Source organism: Pan troglodytes, chromosome 7 (assembly GCF_028858775.2).
Source record: "Pan troglodytes isolate AG18354 chromosome 7, NHGRI_mPanTro3-v2.0_pri, whole genome shotgun sequence".
Taxonomy (NCBI): domain Eukaryota; kingdom Metazoa; phylum Chordata; class Mammalia; order Primates; family Hominidae; genus Pan; species Pan troglodytes.
The window spans coordinates 148,381,793-148,398,317 of NC_072405.2; the positions used below are offsets into that span (position 1 = coordinate 148,381,793).

General features: G+C 41.9%; 1 protein-coding gene across 6 annotated transcripts in view; it reads right to left on the reverse strand.

The window, feature by feature from the left end:
• Positions 1–956: 956 nt before the first annotated feature.
• The window catches only part of FAM135B (family with sequence similarity 135 member B), a 367,515-nt gene continuing 351,946 nt past the window's right edge, over positions 957–16,525 (reverse strand). For all 6 annotated transcript variants that reach the window (XM_016959901.4, XM_063817398.1, XM_063817401.1 and 3 more), the window contains 6 exons: positions 14,532–14,623; positions 11,582–11,679; positions 9,776–9,927; positions 7,549–7,659; positions 5,710–5,823; positions 957–1,362 (listed from right to left, as the gene is read on the reverse strand). In XM_016959901.4, coding sequence (XP_016815390.1) covers positions 1,157–1,362; positions 5,710–5,823; positions 7,549–7,659; positions 9,776–9,927; positions 11,582–11,679; positions 14,532–14,623 — 773 coding nt within the window. In that variant the 3' untranslated portion in view covers positions 957–1,156. The remainder of the gene's footprint in view (positions 1,363–5,709; positions 5,824–7,548; positions 7,660–9,775; positions 9,928–11,581; positions 11,680–14,531; positions 14,624–16,525) is intronic.

Here is a 16,525-nt window from a genome sequence, read left to right on the forward strand (position 1 = left end):
GAGTCTCCAGTCTGGTTGCTCTCCTCCTATCTGATCTCACTTTTGTCCCCGTCGTCTATTGGTTTTTATCAACGCAGTGACCTTTCCTAGCCCTTTATTTTCCTAAGGCAAGAAGACATTTCTATTGAAAGATAGCCAGCACCCTTCTTAGAGCTCCCCTGAGGTTTTAATCCAGCACTCCTCCATTTAGATGTTTCCCTCCTTCCATGGAGAGGAGAAGCAGCTGGCCACGTTAATGGATTTAATTTTTTGCAATTGCATCGAATGCTAACATAGCATGTCTTTGGAAGTGTATCAGCAGGAGCTTCACACGTGCGTGCATTCATCTCAGTGCCCCCTTCTGCTAGGTTAGTCTCACTCAGTGTTCCCTACTACAGACAAAGATGTAAGCAATCACTAAAATAATTTGTGGATCAGGGCTCTGCATAGAAGAAGTCTGGGGAAGTAGGTGGAGCAACTATTCATAGTTCAGTATGTTCCTAGAGTCATGTTTCTTTGTAACAAACTTGTATTTACCAATAGTGTCACCTTGATCCCTCTTTACCTTAAGTCACCCTGCTCACTGCTGTTATGAAATAGAACTGGGATTTGTAACGCATTCCTTGCTCCCTTGTTTAGAAAACATGAAGAGAGAATATGAATATGGGCATCACATTTTCTTGAACAACTGACACATTTGAATCTATTGAGGATTCTATTTACACAAATATGTTCCACTTCTGCACAGAGATTAACCTGAGTTCTGAAATGCTTGTGTGCACTTAATCAGAAATGATAAAGCTATAAGCTAGTAACATATTCGGCAAGTCTAGTTAAATTGGAGTAATCTCTCAGTAAGCCAGTAGTGGCTAGCAAGGGGAGCTCACCAACTCCCAAGTATTCTGTTTATTCTCTCATATTTTTCCTAGAAAACATCTTGAATGACACTCCAGGTAACTACACAAATTCAAGCAAAGTTTGTTGTCATTTAGTCTATTTGCTCAGCTTTCTCAAATCTCCAAAACAAAAGCACCTCTCATGTCAGGTTCCACCCGAGCCTCCATCCCCCAATGCTGTTGAAGCTTCACTCTGAAATGGTGAGGTCTGTAAAAGCAGGTCTCAGCTAAAGCTCTCCACTGATCGTAAGCATTACCAAAGACCTGCTCCCTCAAAGCCACTACTTGAAGTAGTTGAGTCCTGCCACCAAGAAAAACTTCTCCAGGAAGAGTTCTGAATCCAGCACAGCGATGTGAGCGGCTCGGCCGATCAGGGTGTTGGCAGTGTTGGGCAGGGCGTGGAACACGTTGTGTCGGATTAAAGTGCAGTCCTTGGCTTCAACCAGAGGGCCCAGGAGGTTGTTGATCATTTCTGCATAAACTGGCCCTGTAAAGCGGGGAAGAAGGACATGAAGCTGGTGCAGAAATTAGCAGTGGAATCTAGAGAACATCACTAGATGTGTGTCGAAATTCTGTTCCTGGGCAGACCTGTTATACAGCAGTTTCCAACCTCTTCCTAATGTTAGTGAAATTAATATGAAATAAAATCAAAGTTCTCTTTTTCTAGTCAGATTACAATAGCCAGAAATCAGAAGGGGATTCCTAATAGCGGCTTTATGAACCCATGCACCAGAAGTTATGATAGCGGTGTTCGTGTTTCTCAATAATAGCTGTACCTCCCAGCAGGGTAGCAGAGAAGGAGGCCAACACCAGAGAGGATCCTCAGAGTTTCAAGTTCTATTTCAGGGGATCTTGGGGGTTGGAAACACAGCTCAATAGAGAATTGGAAGCAGACATTTTCTGATGTCATGCATAATGGAAGCCACGTGGCATTTCACCCGACTCCTCTGATTCCCAAGAAGGAGAATGCAGTTTTCTTTATGTTGGTTTGTTTTGTTTTTACAGTTGTTAGTCTGAATTGACTGTTTCCACCTGAAAGTGACACAGCTGCAATTTTGCATCAGGCCATGGAGGTTTTGGAGGCATGCAGTGCAAATGAATTGCTGAACAATAGATAAATTTGCACACCTGGATCTACGATTCATATCTCCTAGCCCTGTGTTCTTCTTTTCTGAAAAACTGTTTATGACAACTTTTATATCATTGACAGACACTTTCTGGAATGATCCTGAGAGGTGGGATATTTTACTTTTGACCAACTGGGGAGACAGTAATTGGAAGTTGTAAGTCAGGTAAGCTTCCGGGTACCCACTCCAAACAAGCGGGTCTGTTTTACAAAGCCAGTAGAGCAGTCACTTTGGATGATGAAAGAGAGCTTATTCTGAGTTTAACAGTCCACAGCCTCACTCTGGACACTCTCTCATGCCACGTGAAGGAACTCAACACCGTTTTCCTTTTCCCTCCAGTTACCAGCAGGGGAGAGTACTTAGAGGTCTGCTTTCCCAGACTGGGATGGACAGCTGGACCCCCCCATCATGCATGGGGTATGTATTTGGGGGTGTTTCTTTTCCTCCCTCTTCTTAGGGTCTTGGTAGGAGCTTTGAGGTAAAGGGAATTGAAACGTGAAATTGAAATAATTAGGGATTTCGTTGCAGCCGTGTCAATTCAGCTAAAAAGAATTTGGGGTTAAAACAAATGGTATGGTCATTCCCAAGAGCCCATTAATGTCTTAGAGTAGCGGTCATTACAACAGGCAATAATATGATGTGAGGTTATGCCACAGTAATTTTATGCATGAAATAGTCCTTCCAAGGGAAAATGCAGGTCAGCCAAAATTCAGCATCAGAGGAATAGTTAAGTAAACCATGCTTTGTGGGCTAAACAATTCTGTGCTCCTTTAAAATGATGTTTATGAACATTACGTAATAATATTTTTTAAATGATGTATGTGAATATTATGTAATAACAAGAATAATGAATAAATGTTGCCAATAAATGGAAATAGAAGCATATATTGTTACACAAATACCATAATTTGTTTAAATTGTATATGCAATAAAGGTCAGAAGGTCATTTATTTAAAGAAAAAAGTCACTCAAAATGTAGTGATTACTCAACCAGATCATTTTCTGCTGAGACTTTGATTGGTTTCATAAGCCCTGGAGGCAATCATTGGTATATTTTTTAACATTTATAGCAAACTCTTATATGTTTTCTCAAATACAGCACTGTTTTTAAATTGATGGACTTTTGGGATAGGAGCAAATTATCTACATGACAATGTAGAGAATAAATTGGAAGGTTACATGAAGTCAGAGAGGTTGAGAGGTATTTTATTTCAGAATTTTTGAAAAATAAAAATATTGGTACTTCTTCCAGAAAAAAAAAGTGATAATCACGTATAAACTAAACTTTGTATCAAGTCTTCCAATCTGTTTAACTCACCAATTAAGCCATACTTCTTTGATGTCCATGTAAAAATGTAACAGAAAATATAAGTTTAACAAAAGAGAGGGCGATTTTTTCTTAAGATGACTAACAGGAAGATTAATCAATTTAAGTCATATATTAATATCCTTTGAAGATACACTCCCTTTTCCTTAAATGGCCATTGTGAATATCAAATAAGATAAGCAAAGCGCATGAATTGTGCCCGGCCCATAATAAATACAATTTGCTATGCTAGAGCAGGAGTTGTCAGACTTTCTCTGTAAATATTTAAGGCTTTCCAGGACGCGCAGTGTAACTACTCAACATAATTCTGAATTCTAGCGTGAAAGCAGCCATATACAATATGTAAATGATGGGTGTGGCTATGTTTCAATAAAACTTTATTTACAAAATGAGAGGTGGGTTGAATTTGGCTTGTGGACCATAGTTGTTGAACTCTGTTCTTAAGCCTTTACCAAGGTTGAAATGTCAACAAAAATACTTCTCTATGTCAGGGAGACAAGAAAGCAGGCAAGCAAAATTAGCAAATCCCTGCACAAAGAAACAGTTTGGCTGTCTATTGACCACAGCTATGTTTAGTCAAGTATGAACTGAAAACCACATCATTGACTCTTTATTTATTGTCACAGGCCTTAGCATATAATGATGTCCCATGGGCGATTAGAAAATATTTAAAAATGGATTAAAAATATACATAAAAAAGCATCAATATTTAAAAATTCAGGCTGAAAAATTATAAGCAAATATCTTTAAATTAATATTTAATCTGAGAGAGAGTAGAGTGAGATAGGCAGGCACTAATATACTCTAACAGTACACGTGTTGCTGGTATCAATATTTTAGAAGGGAATTTGGCAAAAAACTTTAAGAGTAGTAACTCATTAACATTTTCCTCCAATAATACCACTACTAGAAATCGATTTTAATGAAATACCATAGATGTATTAAAAGTTTACACTTGCAAAGTCTTTCATCACATAATAACTAAAAAGGAAACCTTCCAGAAGCAAGCTCTATGTGCAGTAATTGAGAATTTGTTAAATTATGGTATATGCATATAGTCTATAATTATTAAAATGTGTTTGTATTTATGATATTTTATTAACATGGACAAATAACTATATTACTCTAAATCAAATCATGACACAAAATTATAACATTTATCATGAACACACATGAAGAGACAGACTAGAAGAACACGAAAAGTAGGTAGTGATAGAGGTGGAGTTAGAAAGGATCATAAATTATGTAAATTAGTTTGACTTTTTAAATATTCTATAATGTTTTTAATCAGAAAAAAAGAATCATTTTAGAATATGCCCTGTGTTACTTTCCATTACATATACTAGATGGTATAAAACACAATGCTATTTTATGTATTAAAACTAATTTTTAAAAATTTTTTCATCAAAATTCCTGTTGGATTTTCTAGATACCAGGGAAAATTTGGAATAGACCCAATTATATATTAGCACCAAATCTTTGGACCTTTGGTACACTATTTTTTGATAGTACCTTAAAATATAACAAAACTACTATTTACTTAAAAAATAATCAATATGCCTGACATAGAAAGAAACAAATTAGATTGGATTCTGGAAGAGAAAGGGGACATTAGTGGACACTGACATAATTTAGATAAGGTCTATAAATTAGATAATAATATTGAATCAGTATTAATTTTCTGATTTTGATAATGGTACAATGGTTATGTAAGACGCTAATATTGGGCATCAGAGTGAAACGTATACAGGAATGTTTTGTACTGTTGTTGCAACATTTTTTGAGTATAAAATTGTTTCAAAATTAAAAGCTAAAAACGTGTTTTAAAAAAAAAAAATTAAACAAATTAACCAAAGGAAACCACAAATGCCAGCCCACATCCATCTTGATTGTCTGGAAAATTTCTACCTATCCTTTAAAACCTAACTCATTGTCATCTCCAGGGATCCTCGTCTGACTCTGTCCTATGCCCTGTTCCACTTCTGGGCTGCCTTAATGCCTTAGGCATTATTTTATTTTTTGACTTATCACATTTTACTCTCATTGCTATTACTTGTCGAGGCTCCAACTAGACAATGTGCCCCTTGAGAGCAGGGCCTGTCTCATTGAATTATACATCCCAGTCATCAATTTCAGTGGCTGGCACACAATAGGACTGAACAGAAGTTTCATAATCTAATAAACATGTGACTGTTTATTACACAAAGGAAGGATCTGGCACAGTAACATCGAGATGAGCTATGTTTGTCCTATCACTAAGCTAAGATAAATGCAGCACTAAACCTATAGCCCAGGTGTTCCCAATAGGCAGTCAATTCCATGAATTTACTTTTGCTTTTCAAATTAGAAAGTCCCTGAGCAAAAATTAAATGTAGCTTACCTGTGTGTCTGTCTTTGAGGGCAGTTTTACACATTTCAATCCTGGCTGAATGAAATGGCACATAACGGTCTTGGGGAGAAGCAACCAGCACGACGTTTTTAAAATACTGCAGCCCTGTAACAATTAGCCAGATGAGTGCTTTTTACCCAGGTAGTTTCAACTTCAACACCCTCTGGAAATTTGCACAAATTTCCAGACTTGTCCTATAGAGAGAAAAAATGTTGACACACCACACACTAGTGTCATCGCACAAGGACATTCTGTCCTGAGGTTTAACAACGCACAGCAGATGGCACAGAGGTATCGCGGGGGCCTATGGGAGGTTGAGAAAAGAAGTCACTAAGCAGGGGCTTTGCGTTTGTGAGGGGTGATGAAGCCTGCTCTCATCAGCCATGAAAGCTAAGGAGACACACAGAAAGCTACTCTGGACACAGAGAAATAAGCAACAAGAATGGGACCAAAAAAGCCTTTTGGGGATAGAAATATTAAGGGGTTCATAAGGAAAAGTCAGTCTGACTATCTTGTTCTTCCTCCTCAACCCCAGCACCTCCCCTAATTCCAGCCTTCACCACGTCCCATGCTTTAGGAAAACAGCCTCAGAACTCACCTCTCTGCAGCCAGTCTTGCCTTCCTGCAATCTGTCCCCACAATGCAGACAGAGGGACCCGTCAAATTAAACATCACAGTGTATCCCTCCAGGCCTCAGAGCCCATCGTGAACTTCCTGAGCACTGCAGACTACCTGGACACTCCATCTGTACTAACACTGTCCTTCTCATTCCCCAGATCCTGCTGGGTGGGCGGCTGTCAGCTCTTAGCTATGTGTGCCCTACTGAAGTGTGGGTCCCCTCATCAGACATCACACATTGGGGGCAGCCTACTTCAACAGCTGGCCAATACATGGACGAGGAAGACAAAGGTGTAATGGTCAGCCCCTCCCCTTCCTTCAGGACAGCTCTCCAGGGCCACCCCAGCTCCTGCACCCCTGATGGACTCTACAGTGATCACACTGCAGTCCCACCTTCTTCTGCCAAGCCCTGCCTCCCTCCTCCTCCTCCACAGGAGATAGCTCTAAGAGCTCAACTCAACACACAGAGGCAGAAAGTAGGAAAGGAACTCAGCCAGGCTCACAGATGAGCCCGTGGCTACACCAGATTCACAGGCACAGAGGGATCAGCAGAGTCAGTGTTTACAGGATGGTGGAAGATTGTGACCAAGAACAGACCCTGGGCCAGGCCAGCTTGCGTGGTGGGACTGAGCAGGGCAATCAGTCAGCTGCTCTACTCCCCGATTGGACATGGGGACCACTCGGCAATGATCACCATTACTGCTGTCCTCTGTGGACATTCCCATATAGCAGGTAGGGTCTTCAACACCTCTATGCACTTCCACATGACAGAGAGAGGGTGCAGGTATCATAGCAGGCCTGCCTGACAATGACCCCCGTCTCCCACTGCACAGTCAACATCAGTGGAAAATGTTGCATCTGCCTTTTTTGTAGATGGGCCTGTACCTGGGTGAAGCTGGCACACAGATCTTAGGCCTATGCAATGAGAACATTGAAAAACTGGCACAAAGTGGAAGCTACAGCTTCTGGCTATTGAAATGATCTTACACACACCTTGGCTCAATCTCTCACGTGCCATATGGGCAATGGGCAAGAGGAGCTGAGTTCCTGGTAGCTGTTGGCCTCCCAATGAGCCAAAGAGGCTTTGAGTGCTGGGCCTCCTGACTAGGCCCTTCTGTGAGTGAATCAATGTAGCATTATATCTCATTTGTGTCTCAGGAGTTGAATCCCAAGCTCAAACTCATAACTGCAGCTGTGGGGGAAACCACTGACCTGTTTTTTGGCTTAGTTGGTAGAGGAAACATTTGCGCAAATCAGCATTATCCCTGAAGGTCAGCTGCAGTAGAGACCCGGATTTCTTCAGTTTCTGCATGAGCCATAAGCCTAGGAAGACAAAAACAAAATAAAAATCAAAAACATAAAACAAAACAAAAACTAATTGGGATGGAATTTTGGTGAGATGAATGTTAAACTGTGAATTTTAGTTAACTTGAAAATAAGAGAGAAGTAGGCATACTAGCAAATAGTTGGGAAGTTAGAGGTAAATTTGTCCTCTCATGTACTTGTGGAAAGGACTTAAATCATCCTGCAAAAATGACAGGACAACAGCCTTCGGAGTAAGAAACTACCCACACTCTTCAATCCAGTCAATCTCCTTCCGAAAAAGAAGCCTAGGGTAATAATTTTCAATGTGAAAAGAATATAAGAATGATCCTTACAGATACATTTAGGATACGGTAAAGCTAAAATAAATGTCTCACTTCACAACTCATCTGTTGGCTGGGCATGGTGGCTCATGCCTGTAATCCCAGCACTTTGGCAGGCCGAGGCGGGTGGATCACCTGAGGTCAGGAGTTCGAGACCAGCCTGGCTAAAATGGTGAAATCCCGACTCTATTAAAAAATTAGCCAGGCATGGTGGCAGGCACCTGTAATGCCAGCTACTTGGGAAGCTGAGGCAGAAGAATTGCCTGAACCTGGGAGGCAGAGGTTGCAGTGAGTCGAGATTGCGACATTGCATTCCAGCCTGGGTGACAAAAGCAAGACTCTCTCTCAAAAAAAAAAAAAAAAAAAAAAAAAAAAAAAAAAAAAAATCTCATGTGTTTAGCTAAGCTTAGGCAAACACTAACATTGATAAGTTTAAGGATTACATAACCACAACAAGCAAATTAATCTGATAGAAACACAAGGAAATAAGCAAGCTATGGTATGTACATATATTACACTGACTGCTACGTCAATGTGTGTGCGCAAAGATAAGTAGAATGAAATATATAAAATTACTCTGGATATGCTAGATTGGAGATATTATTGGTAAAGTCTGTCTTTTTAAAAAATATTTTATGATGTTGCAAGATTCCTTTATAACTGTGGGGGAAAAATGTAGTTTAACAAATTTGTTTCTGTCCAAAGAATGGCTTCGTTGGTTTGGGAGGAAAGACAGAGTGCAGAGGAAAGGACTTCCATTTGTTATGTGCCATTGTGTCGGATAACTCATGTTCACAAGTATGCCATAAAATAACTTAAAAGCAAACTAACTAAACTGACCAGGCCATGAGGAAACAACGTTAGTGTGGGAGCGGACAGGGGACAGTGGCAGAGGCCTGGAAGATTGCAGGGACAAGGAAGCTTATCAGGGGTGACCCTAATGCCACATAATGGGTTTGAACAATCAGGGACTACTGAGGTAGTTGTTAAGAACATGATTTAATAAATGATTTGTTATTACATATAAAACTCAATGCCCTCCTTGGGCTTCCATACACCAAACCATGTCACCTCCTCAGTAAAATCTCATGAGTAGTATCTACAAGGTCTACAGGGTAAGTCTAACATCTTCTGGAGTCAGTCGAGGTCCTTCTTTGTCTGACTCTTGCTGATATATTTAACCTCCCATAGATGTTAGTCAACCTTATTTCCTTCCCCTGTGTAATCTTCAACAATTCTATGATACACATATGCACATATGCACCTACACACCATATATATGTATACATACTTACATTGTGTACATGCTTGTACACATACATATATGTATACATACACATACACAAACACAGATACACACACACATAATCTCCATTTTACAAACAGGGAGACTGAGGAGCACAGAGATTAAATATCTAGGCCACAGTCTCCCTCAAGTGTCCTGGTCAGGACTTAACCACAGGTTTGTCATGCAGGTGGCCTGATTCAGAGTCCCTGTTCTCTTCATCACAACACTGTGTCTTGTCAGTCTTTTCCAACCAGGACCCCAGAGACATTGCCTTTTTTTCACAGAAATTTGAAGGCAGAAATGATCCTGGAAAACATCTAGTGTCACCTCACTCAGCCCCCAGACACAAGGGCCACACCTCTAAGGCCAGGACTCCTCCCTCCATGCCATGCTTGGAAAAGACTGCACAGTCACAGGGTTCCAAGTGGAAGTACGTGTCCCCGGTTTCACGCCCCAGACACCGCAGATTAATTCTGAGGAATGACGAGTCCTAGAAGAATCTTACCTGTACTAACCAGGGTGCTGTTGTTGTACAGGGTTCCCAGGTGAGGCCCAGAGAGTGACAGGAACGTGTGGAGTTTGTTGAGGTAATACCGGAACCGGGGCCGTGTGAGGACCGATCGGATGATGATGTTGCCAAGAGAATGGCCAATGAAGCTGTGGAGAAACAGAAGGGGTACCCGTGAGTGTGACGGTGAATGCTGCTGCCCAAGAGTGCAGTGCTGGAAGCATCAAGGGCCATTGTTCTCCACCTCCCACTGAATGTAGGAGAACTGGCAAAGAGAACAGGGACTGCCAACTCAACCTCATCAGGTTTCAAAACCCTGGCCATGAGAAGCCTGAGATGGGGTCTTTGTGAATGGGAGCTTTGGCCCAGTCAGGGGAGAAGTGTGGGCATTTCAGCCAGCTTCATGCTGCTAGAGCAGCCTGCTTTAATTCCACCTGGGGGAAGGGAAGGTCCTTCCTGAAATGCACCTCTGAGCATTGAAATCTCCTGGTCATTCACAGGATCAAGTCCCAAGTCCTTATCCTGCTTGGGAGGCCATTCATATACGGATGGCCTCACAATGCCATTCATCCTCTCCTTCACCCGCTGTGTATATATTGAACCACCTGCTCACAGCCCATGCTGTTAGACCCCCTCCTGCAGGCTCTGCTCCAGCCATACTGCTACTCACAGGCCCACGTGTTCAATGAATCATTACTCTCAAGTTAAATACTTATTTATTGAGAGCCTATTATATGAGAGGCTATACCTCCCCACCTCTACTCATGATGAACATAAAACCAGCCAAGAAAAGAAATCAGTGTCACCCTACGAAACTGCCTCACCTAGCTTTTCTTTTATTCTTTTTTTTTAAAATCTAACCTCTATAGGCTTCATTTGTGGAATAAAGAAGTAATATTTTGTATATGAAGACTAAATGGGATAATGTATATCAAGGGATTAGCACTATGTCTACATATTCAATTGCATGAAAAATGCAAGCTGCTTACTAGCACTGTCGTCACTGAAACGTTTGGTACAGTGTAAGAATAAAAGTAGTGCTGATTGAAACTCTCTCTTTGGGGTGGGCAACTCATTCTGCTTCTTCCTTTTTTTTTTTTTTTTTTTTTTTTTGAGATGGAGTCTCACTCTGTCGCCCAGGCTGGAGTGCAGTGGCGCAATCTCCACTCACTGCAAGCTCTGCCTCCCAGGTTCACGCCATTCTCCTGCGTCAGCCTCCTGAGTAGCTGGGACTGCAGGTGCCCGCCACCACTCCCAGCTAATATTTTTGTGTTTTTAGTACAGATGGGGTTTCCCTGTGTTAGCCAGGATGGTCTCGATCTCCTGACCTCGTGATCCGCCCGCCTCAGCCTCCCAAAGTGCTGGGATTACAGGTGTGAGCCACCGCACCCGGCCTTTTTCAAACATCACCTCAGTGCTAGTTCCTCTTAATAGATAAGAAAACAGAGGTTTAGAGGTTTAGAAACCTTGCAAAAGGTTATATATCTGGTACATGGCAAGAAACAAGATTCCAACTTGTGAGTGTTAGAACAAGAATTCAAACCTAGGAATTTTTGTTTTAAGTCCAAGACTCTTTCTACAGAACTACAAAATTTTTATTCTCCCTGACATAAACTGTGGCAGAGATGAATGTGTATGCCAGACCTGGTACTTACTTCTGCTTTAAAAGTAATTTATTAAAAGTCACAAGTTAGCTTAGCTCAGTGGTATACAGAAGGCATCATATTATTGCTTTTATACAGCAAACACTCAAAAATGTCCCCCCTCTTCCCCCAGCATTAACTACCTGTGGTTTCCTTTTACCTAATTCGGGATATGGAGAGGTTGTACAACTGAATGTGTTGAATGATTTCATCCAATAACCGATCCGTCATAGTATCAAAATCTGCAAATGTGTCCATCTGGAAGAAGAGAGAGGAACAGGTGTTGGGTATGGTTGTGGCAGGGGCTGAGCTTTGTGCACAGCCTGTGTTCTTCCACTAAACACTGTGGCGCCTACTGGGGGTGTGCCTACCTCTGATGTTAGGGCTACAGGATAAGATATGACTTCAGGACAAAAGGCCCACAGACTGGGGCTCTAAGAAAGAAACATGGAAATGCTCAGGAACGCTCAGCTGGGAGGGTGGCTGACACTGAAGTAGCAAGCTTGTGGTGCCGACTGCCACACCACGTGCCTGGCGTGTCAGCGTGACACTGGGATTGCTGCCCCTGCTTCACAGAGGAGGAAATAGACTCTGGGAGGGGAGGCCGCCTATTCACCTCACATGACCCAGGGTTCACACCAAGACAGGCCTGAATCCAAAGGCCCTGCCCTTTCTGTGGCATAGCCTTTAGAGTATGCAGTCAGCTTTGGGAAGGATCGTAAAGTCACCCACGTCTTAGGATGGATGGTTGAAGGATCCAGGAGATCAAAGGAAGAGGAGGAATGCCACACATGTCCTTGAATATTTGAAGGGCAGCAACAAGGAAGATATATTAGATTGGTTTCTATAACCTCAAGGACTACCTTTTAGAAACATGAATTAGAGTCAAAGAGAAATAGATTTGGGGCCAATATCCAAAAATGTTTGAAAAGTTCCTCATGTGTGGAGCTGTCTATAACACCATGGGCTGCCAAGAGCTAGGAAAAGTGAATAGGATGTCTCACAAATGTCTATCCTGTGAAGAAAGGAGTACGTGTTGGGGGATAGGAGTGGTGAAGAGAGACCTTTACGAGTCTCTGTCACCTGCCATCCAATGAGCTTTGAGGCACGAGAGAATAAAGCATACTGCTAAGACTTCCTGGAACAAGAAAGAACCATAAGCTCTTCTGCTTATGGGATCTGTGCCCTGGACCTGTTGCTTCCCATCTAAACCTCAGTCTCCTTATTTATTACAGGGGGATAGTGTCGCCACCTCCTTAGTGCCATGTTAAAAATTAGGTAAAATAGGCCAGGCACAGTGGCCCATGCCTGTAAACACAGCACTTTGGGAGGCCAAAGCAGGCAGATCACGAAGTCAGGAGACCAAGATCATCCTGGCTAACATGGTGAAGCCCCATCTCTACTAAAACTACAAAAAATTAGCCGGGCGTGATGGCACGCACCTGTAGTTCAGGAGGCTGAGGCAGGAGAATCGCCTGAACCCAGGAGGTGGAGGTCGCAGTGAGCTGAGATCGCACCATTGCACTCCAGCCTGGGTGACAGAGCGAGACTCCATTTCAAAAACAAACAAACAAAAATAGGTAAAATATACCTAAGAGAGATGCTGCTTTTTTTTCTCTAACTTTTCAGAGCCTATTTCCTCATCTATAAAATGTTAATTCAACATATACATTATTTAAACAAGTGGCTATAATTATGAGGCCTGAGTTGACCATGATGAGCTATGCTTTGGAAATCACAGTAGGTTTAAAAAGTAATATCAGGAACTCCCCAGACAAGGCGTTTAAATCTATATTAACATATACTGCAAGTGGACCTGCTGATGAGACAACTTTCAAAAAGTAACAACAATGAGTGCATAATCAGTACTGAGTGGCCAACTCCTGCAATTAAGTGAATTGTGTAAAGGTCCAGCTCTAAAGACCTGAGGTTTCCAGGTTGAACCCAGCAGCCATGAAGCCGCATCAGAGAGTTGCTGGATGTGCACACCCGGAAGGATTACTTCCTCACCAGATCTCTCTTGCTAACAGTTCTTATCTTCCCTGAAAAGAAAACCTCACTAGCACAAATCACAAACACAAAGTGAGCAAGTGCTGCTCACTCACTTCCCTGCTCCCTCCTCTGACTGGCCTGGTTATCCTATTTTATTTTAGTTTAGTTTAGTTTAGTTTAGTTTTATTTTTTGAGACAGGGTCTTGCTCTTTCACCCAGGCTGGAGTGCAGTGGTGCAATCACAGTTCACTGCAACCTTGACCTCCTTGGGCTCATGTGATCCTCCCACCTCAGCCTCCCAAGTAGCTGGGAATACAGGCACACACCATCACACCAAGCTAATTTTTGTATTTTTTGGAGAGAAAGGGTCTCACTTTGTTGCCCAGGCTGTTTTTGAACTCCTAGGCTCAAGCGATCTGACTGCTTTGGCTTCCCAAAATGCTGGGATTATAGGTGCGAGCCACCGTGCCTAGCCATCCTCTCTTAATACTGCATCAGATTTGTTCACGTATTAAAGTTGGGTGCACACAGGAATTACCTTCCTGGAGATCATATATAGTATCCTCCTCTCCAGGACAGCCTGACATGGACCCTGCCTAACTCCCAGAAGCTGTGTTCCCTGTCCTGTGAGGAGATGGTGGTATCAATGTGTGATAGAACTGCCATGAAGATAAAATGGGGAAACAGGTACGGAGTACTCAGATGCTCCAAAAAGTCATTCTCTTCTCTCTCCGTCAACATCTATACCTCTGTGTACTGCATGGTGCACAACTTTGTATACAGCAGGTGCCCGAGTAAAGGCAGCAGAACTGAGCGCCAACAGTTAGGAAGGGAGTCATTACCCAAATAATTGATGCTCTCACTTACCACCCACCCTAATGCCCTGTGAGGGCAAAGGCTCCCGTCAACTGATACACATGTTCTCATTTCTTACCGTTTCCTCTCCCTCCCGAAATAAAACAGTCTCTTCTTTCCAACCCATCCAAATGCCTGGCCAGCATCTCTTTTCAAGGTCTCCTCCTATCTGTGTGTGTCCATAAATTATCATGGTGCATTTAGGAGGCTCATATAAGCATGCATCCAGGGTTCTTCCAGTTCTGATATTTGTATCATCATACCTGATTCTTTTCAGACATTAGGAAGTCCAGTTTTCCTCCAGGGAGCCCCAGTTCTATGAAAGTCTTTACCAGCCGGAGGTCTGCACTGTTCCCTAAAAATGACAGATAACCCCCACCCCAGTCCCGTAGTTAGTCATATAAAAGGTTGACACACGAGGAATTTCTTTCTCTCTCCCTCTTTCCCCATTTCTACTGGGTTTTGTCACTTTTGGTTAAGTAGATAATATAAACAACTAAAACAGCTAGAAACCCCGGCTCTCCTGTTACCCCTCGGCCCCCCACACTCAGAGTCTGGTTCTTTCTAGCGGTCCCACCTCGATAGAGTTATCCCTGATCTGTGAGCATGTGGCTTGTGAACACTCTGCATACAGGAACAGTGGGAGATACACCGCCTCCCCTTCTTCCACAGCAAATTCCATTTTGCAAGCAGTTCTTTCGAATGGCTGATGGGGCACAATGCGACTCCTACGAGCCCCATCTTCAGTTACTTACTTAAAAGGAAGACTATCTAGTGCTGCCTTTTCTAGGTAATCTGCAAGCCTCCCTACCTCCCAACTGGCCAATCATGGCACAGTTATCTAAATAGAGTAGGACTGTCTCTTGGGAACAAGAGACACGGCAGAGCAAGCTCTACGGAGGCACAGCAGTGGCCATCGGGGCAGAGGAATGAAAGGTTAAGAATGCAAGGCTATCAAGGCACAAAGAACACAGGAAATGCATTCCCAAAATAAAAGTCATGTGAAAAAAAAATGGAATTACTACGACAGAATAAGGTTTATATGAAGTATAGTGAGGCATAAATTTATTGCTGGCCGTAGGGGTTCAATTGTGTCTTAATAAATTTTTGTCCTATTTCTTAAAAGTTCCCTGTACAGTTGAAAGTTAGAAGCTGGGTATTTGGATATATAAATTACCAACTTTGTCATGTAAATATACCCCACAGGTCATAGTTCCAAAATAGTTTGTTAACTGTGAGTGACAAATATCATTCTTTATGAAACTACCGAATGATTCAAAGGAGGGTGAAAGTGCCACATGGAATTGGGGGAAGTCCAGGTGTTTGGGGTTATCTCTAATGCTTAAGGATGACTCAGATATGCCCATACGCCCCCTATGTTGGTGGCCTGTCAGCCATGTACATGCCCAAACTTGTAGAGTCACAGTCATAAAATGGTCATTTTTTTAAAGGAAATCTGTGCATTTTGTGTTATGAGGTTAATTATTATTCATTCCCTCTTTCATTTTTGTCAGTAAAATTAGGCTCTTTGGTCCCACTGTTTCTATTGTTTAAAGTTCCCTAATGATATGCCAGGGCCTGCCTTAGGAAAAAAAAAAGCTGCAAGTGTTTATATTCAGCATTAAGTGTTAAGTAATGGGTAGAAATGGCCCCCTCTCCTTCAGCTACTGAGGGAAAGAGAACTTTCTGCAACTTAAAATTTTCTCAGAAAATATGATTTAATAAGGTGTTATTAATAAACTGAGAACATTTATAAGAATATGAATCTTGAGGTTTTTGTACAACATGAAGAGTTGTGTAAATATTCATAACTGTTTTCAACGTACTCCGCTCTCTGTTAATACAAATAAGCCCTTGGAAATTGAATTTGAACAAGTGGATCCTGAAAATTCTGCAGAGTTTAGACATATGCACCTTGAACTAGAGAAGTCATCTTCCAAAGCACCCTATGCTTGGTATCGGTTGTGGTTTTCATGACTTGTTGCCCAGTTGATAATGTGATCTATGGCTCCGTTTTCTGACAGTACAAAAGGGGCGAAGCTGCTCTATCTTTATAACATTCCTCATCTTTCACATGCATGATGGAAAAAAAAATTGCCTATAACCTGATCAGATTTCTTATTTTAACAAAGTTATTGAGAGTCTTATCTGATTTTACTTTAGTGTCATATACATGAGAGGAACAGACTGGTCATGCATGACATTGAGCTGATGAGTGAAAAAGTTTTTTTGTTCCTGCAAATCCCAGAACCTAGCA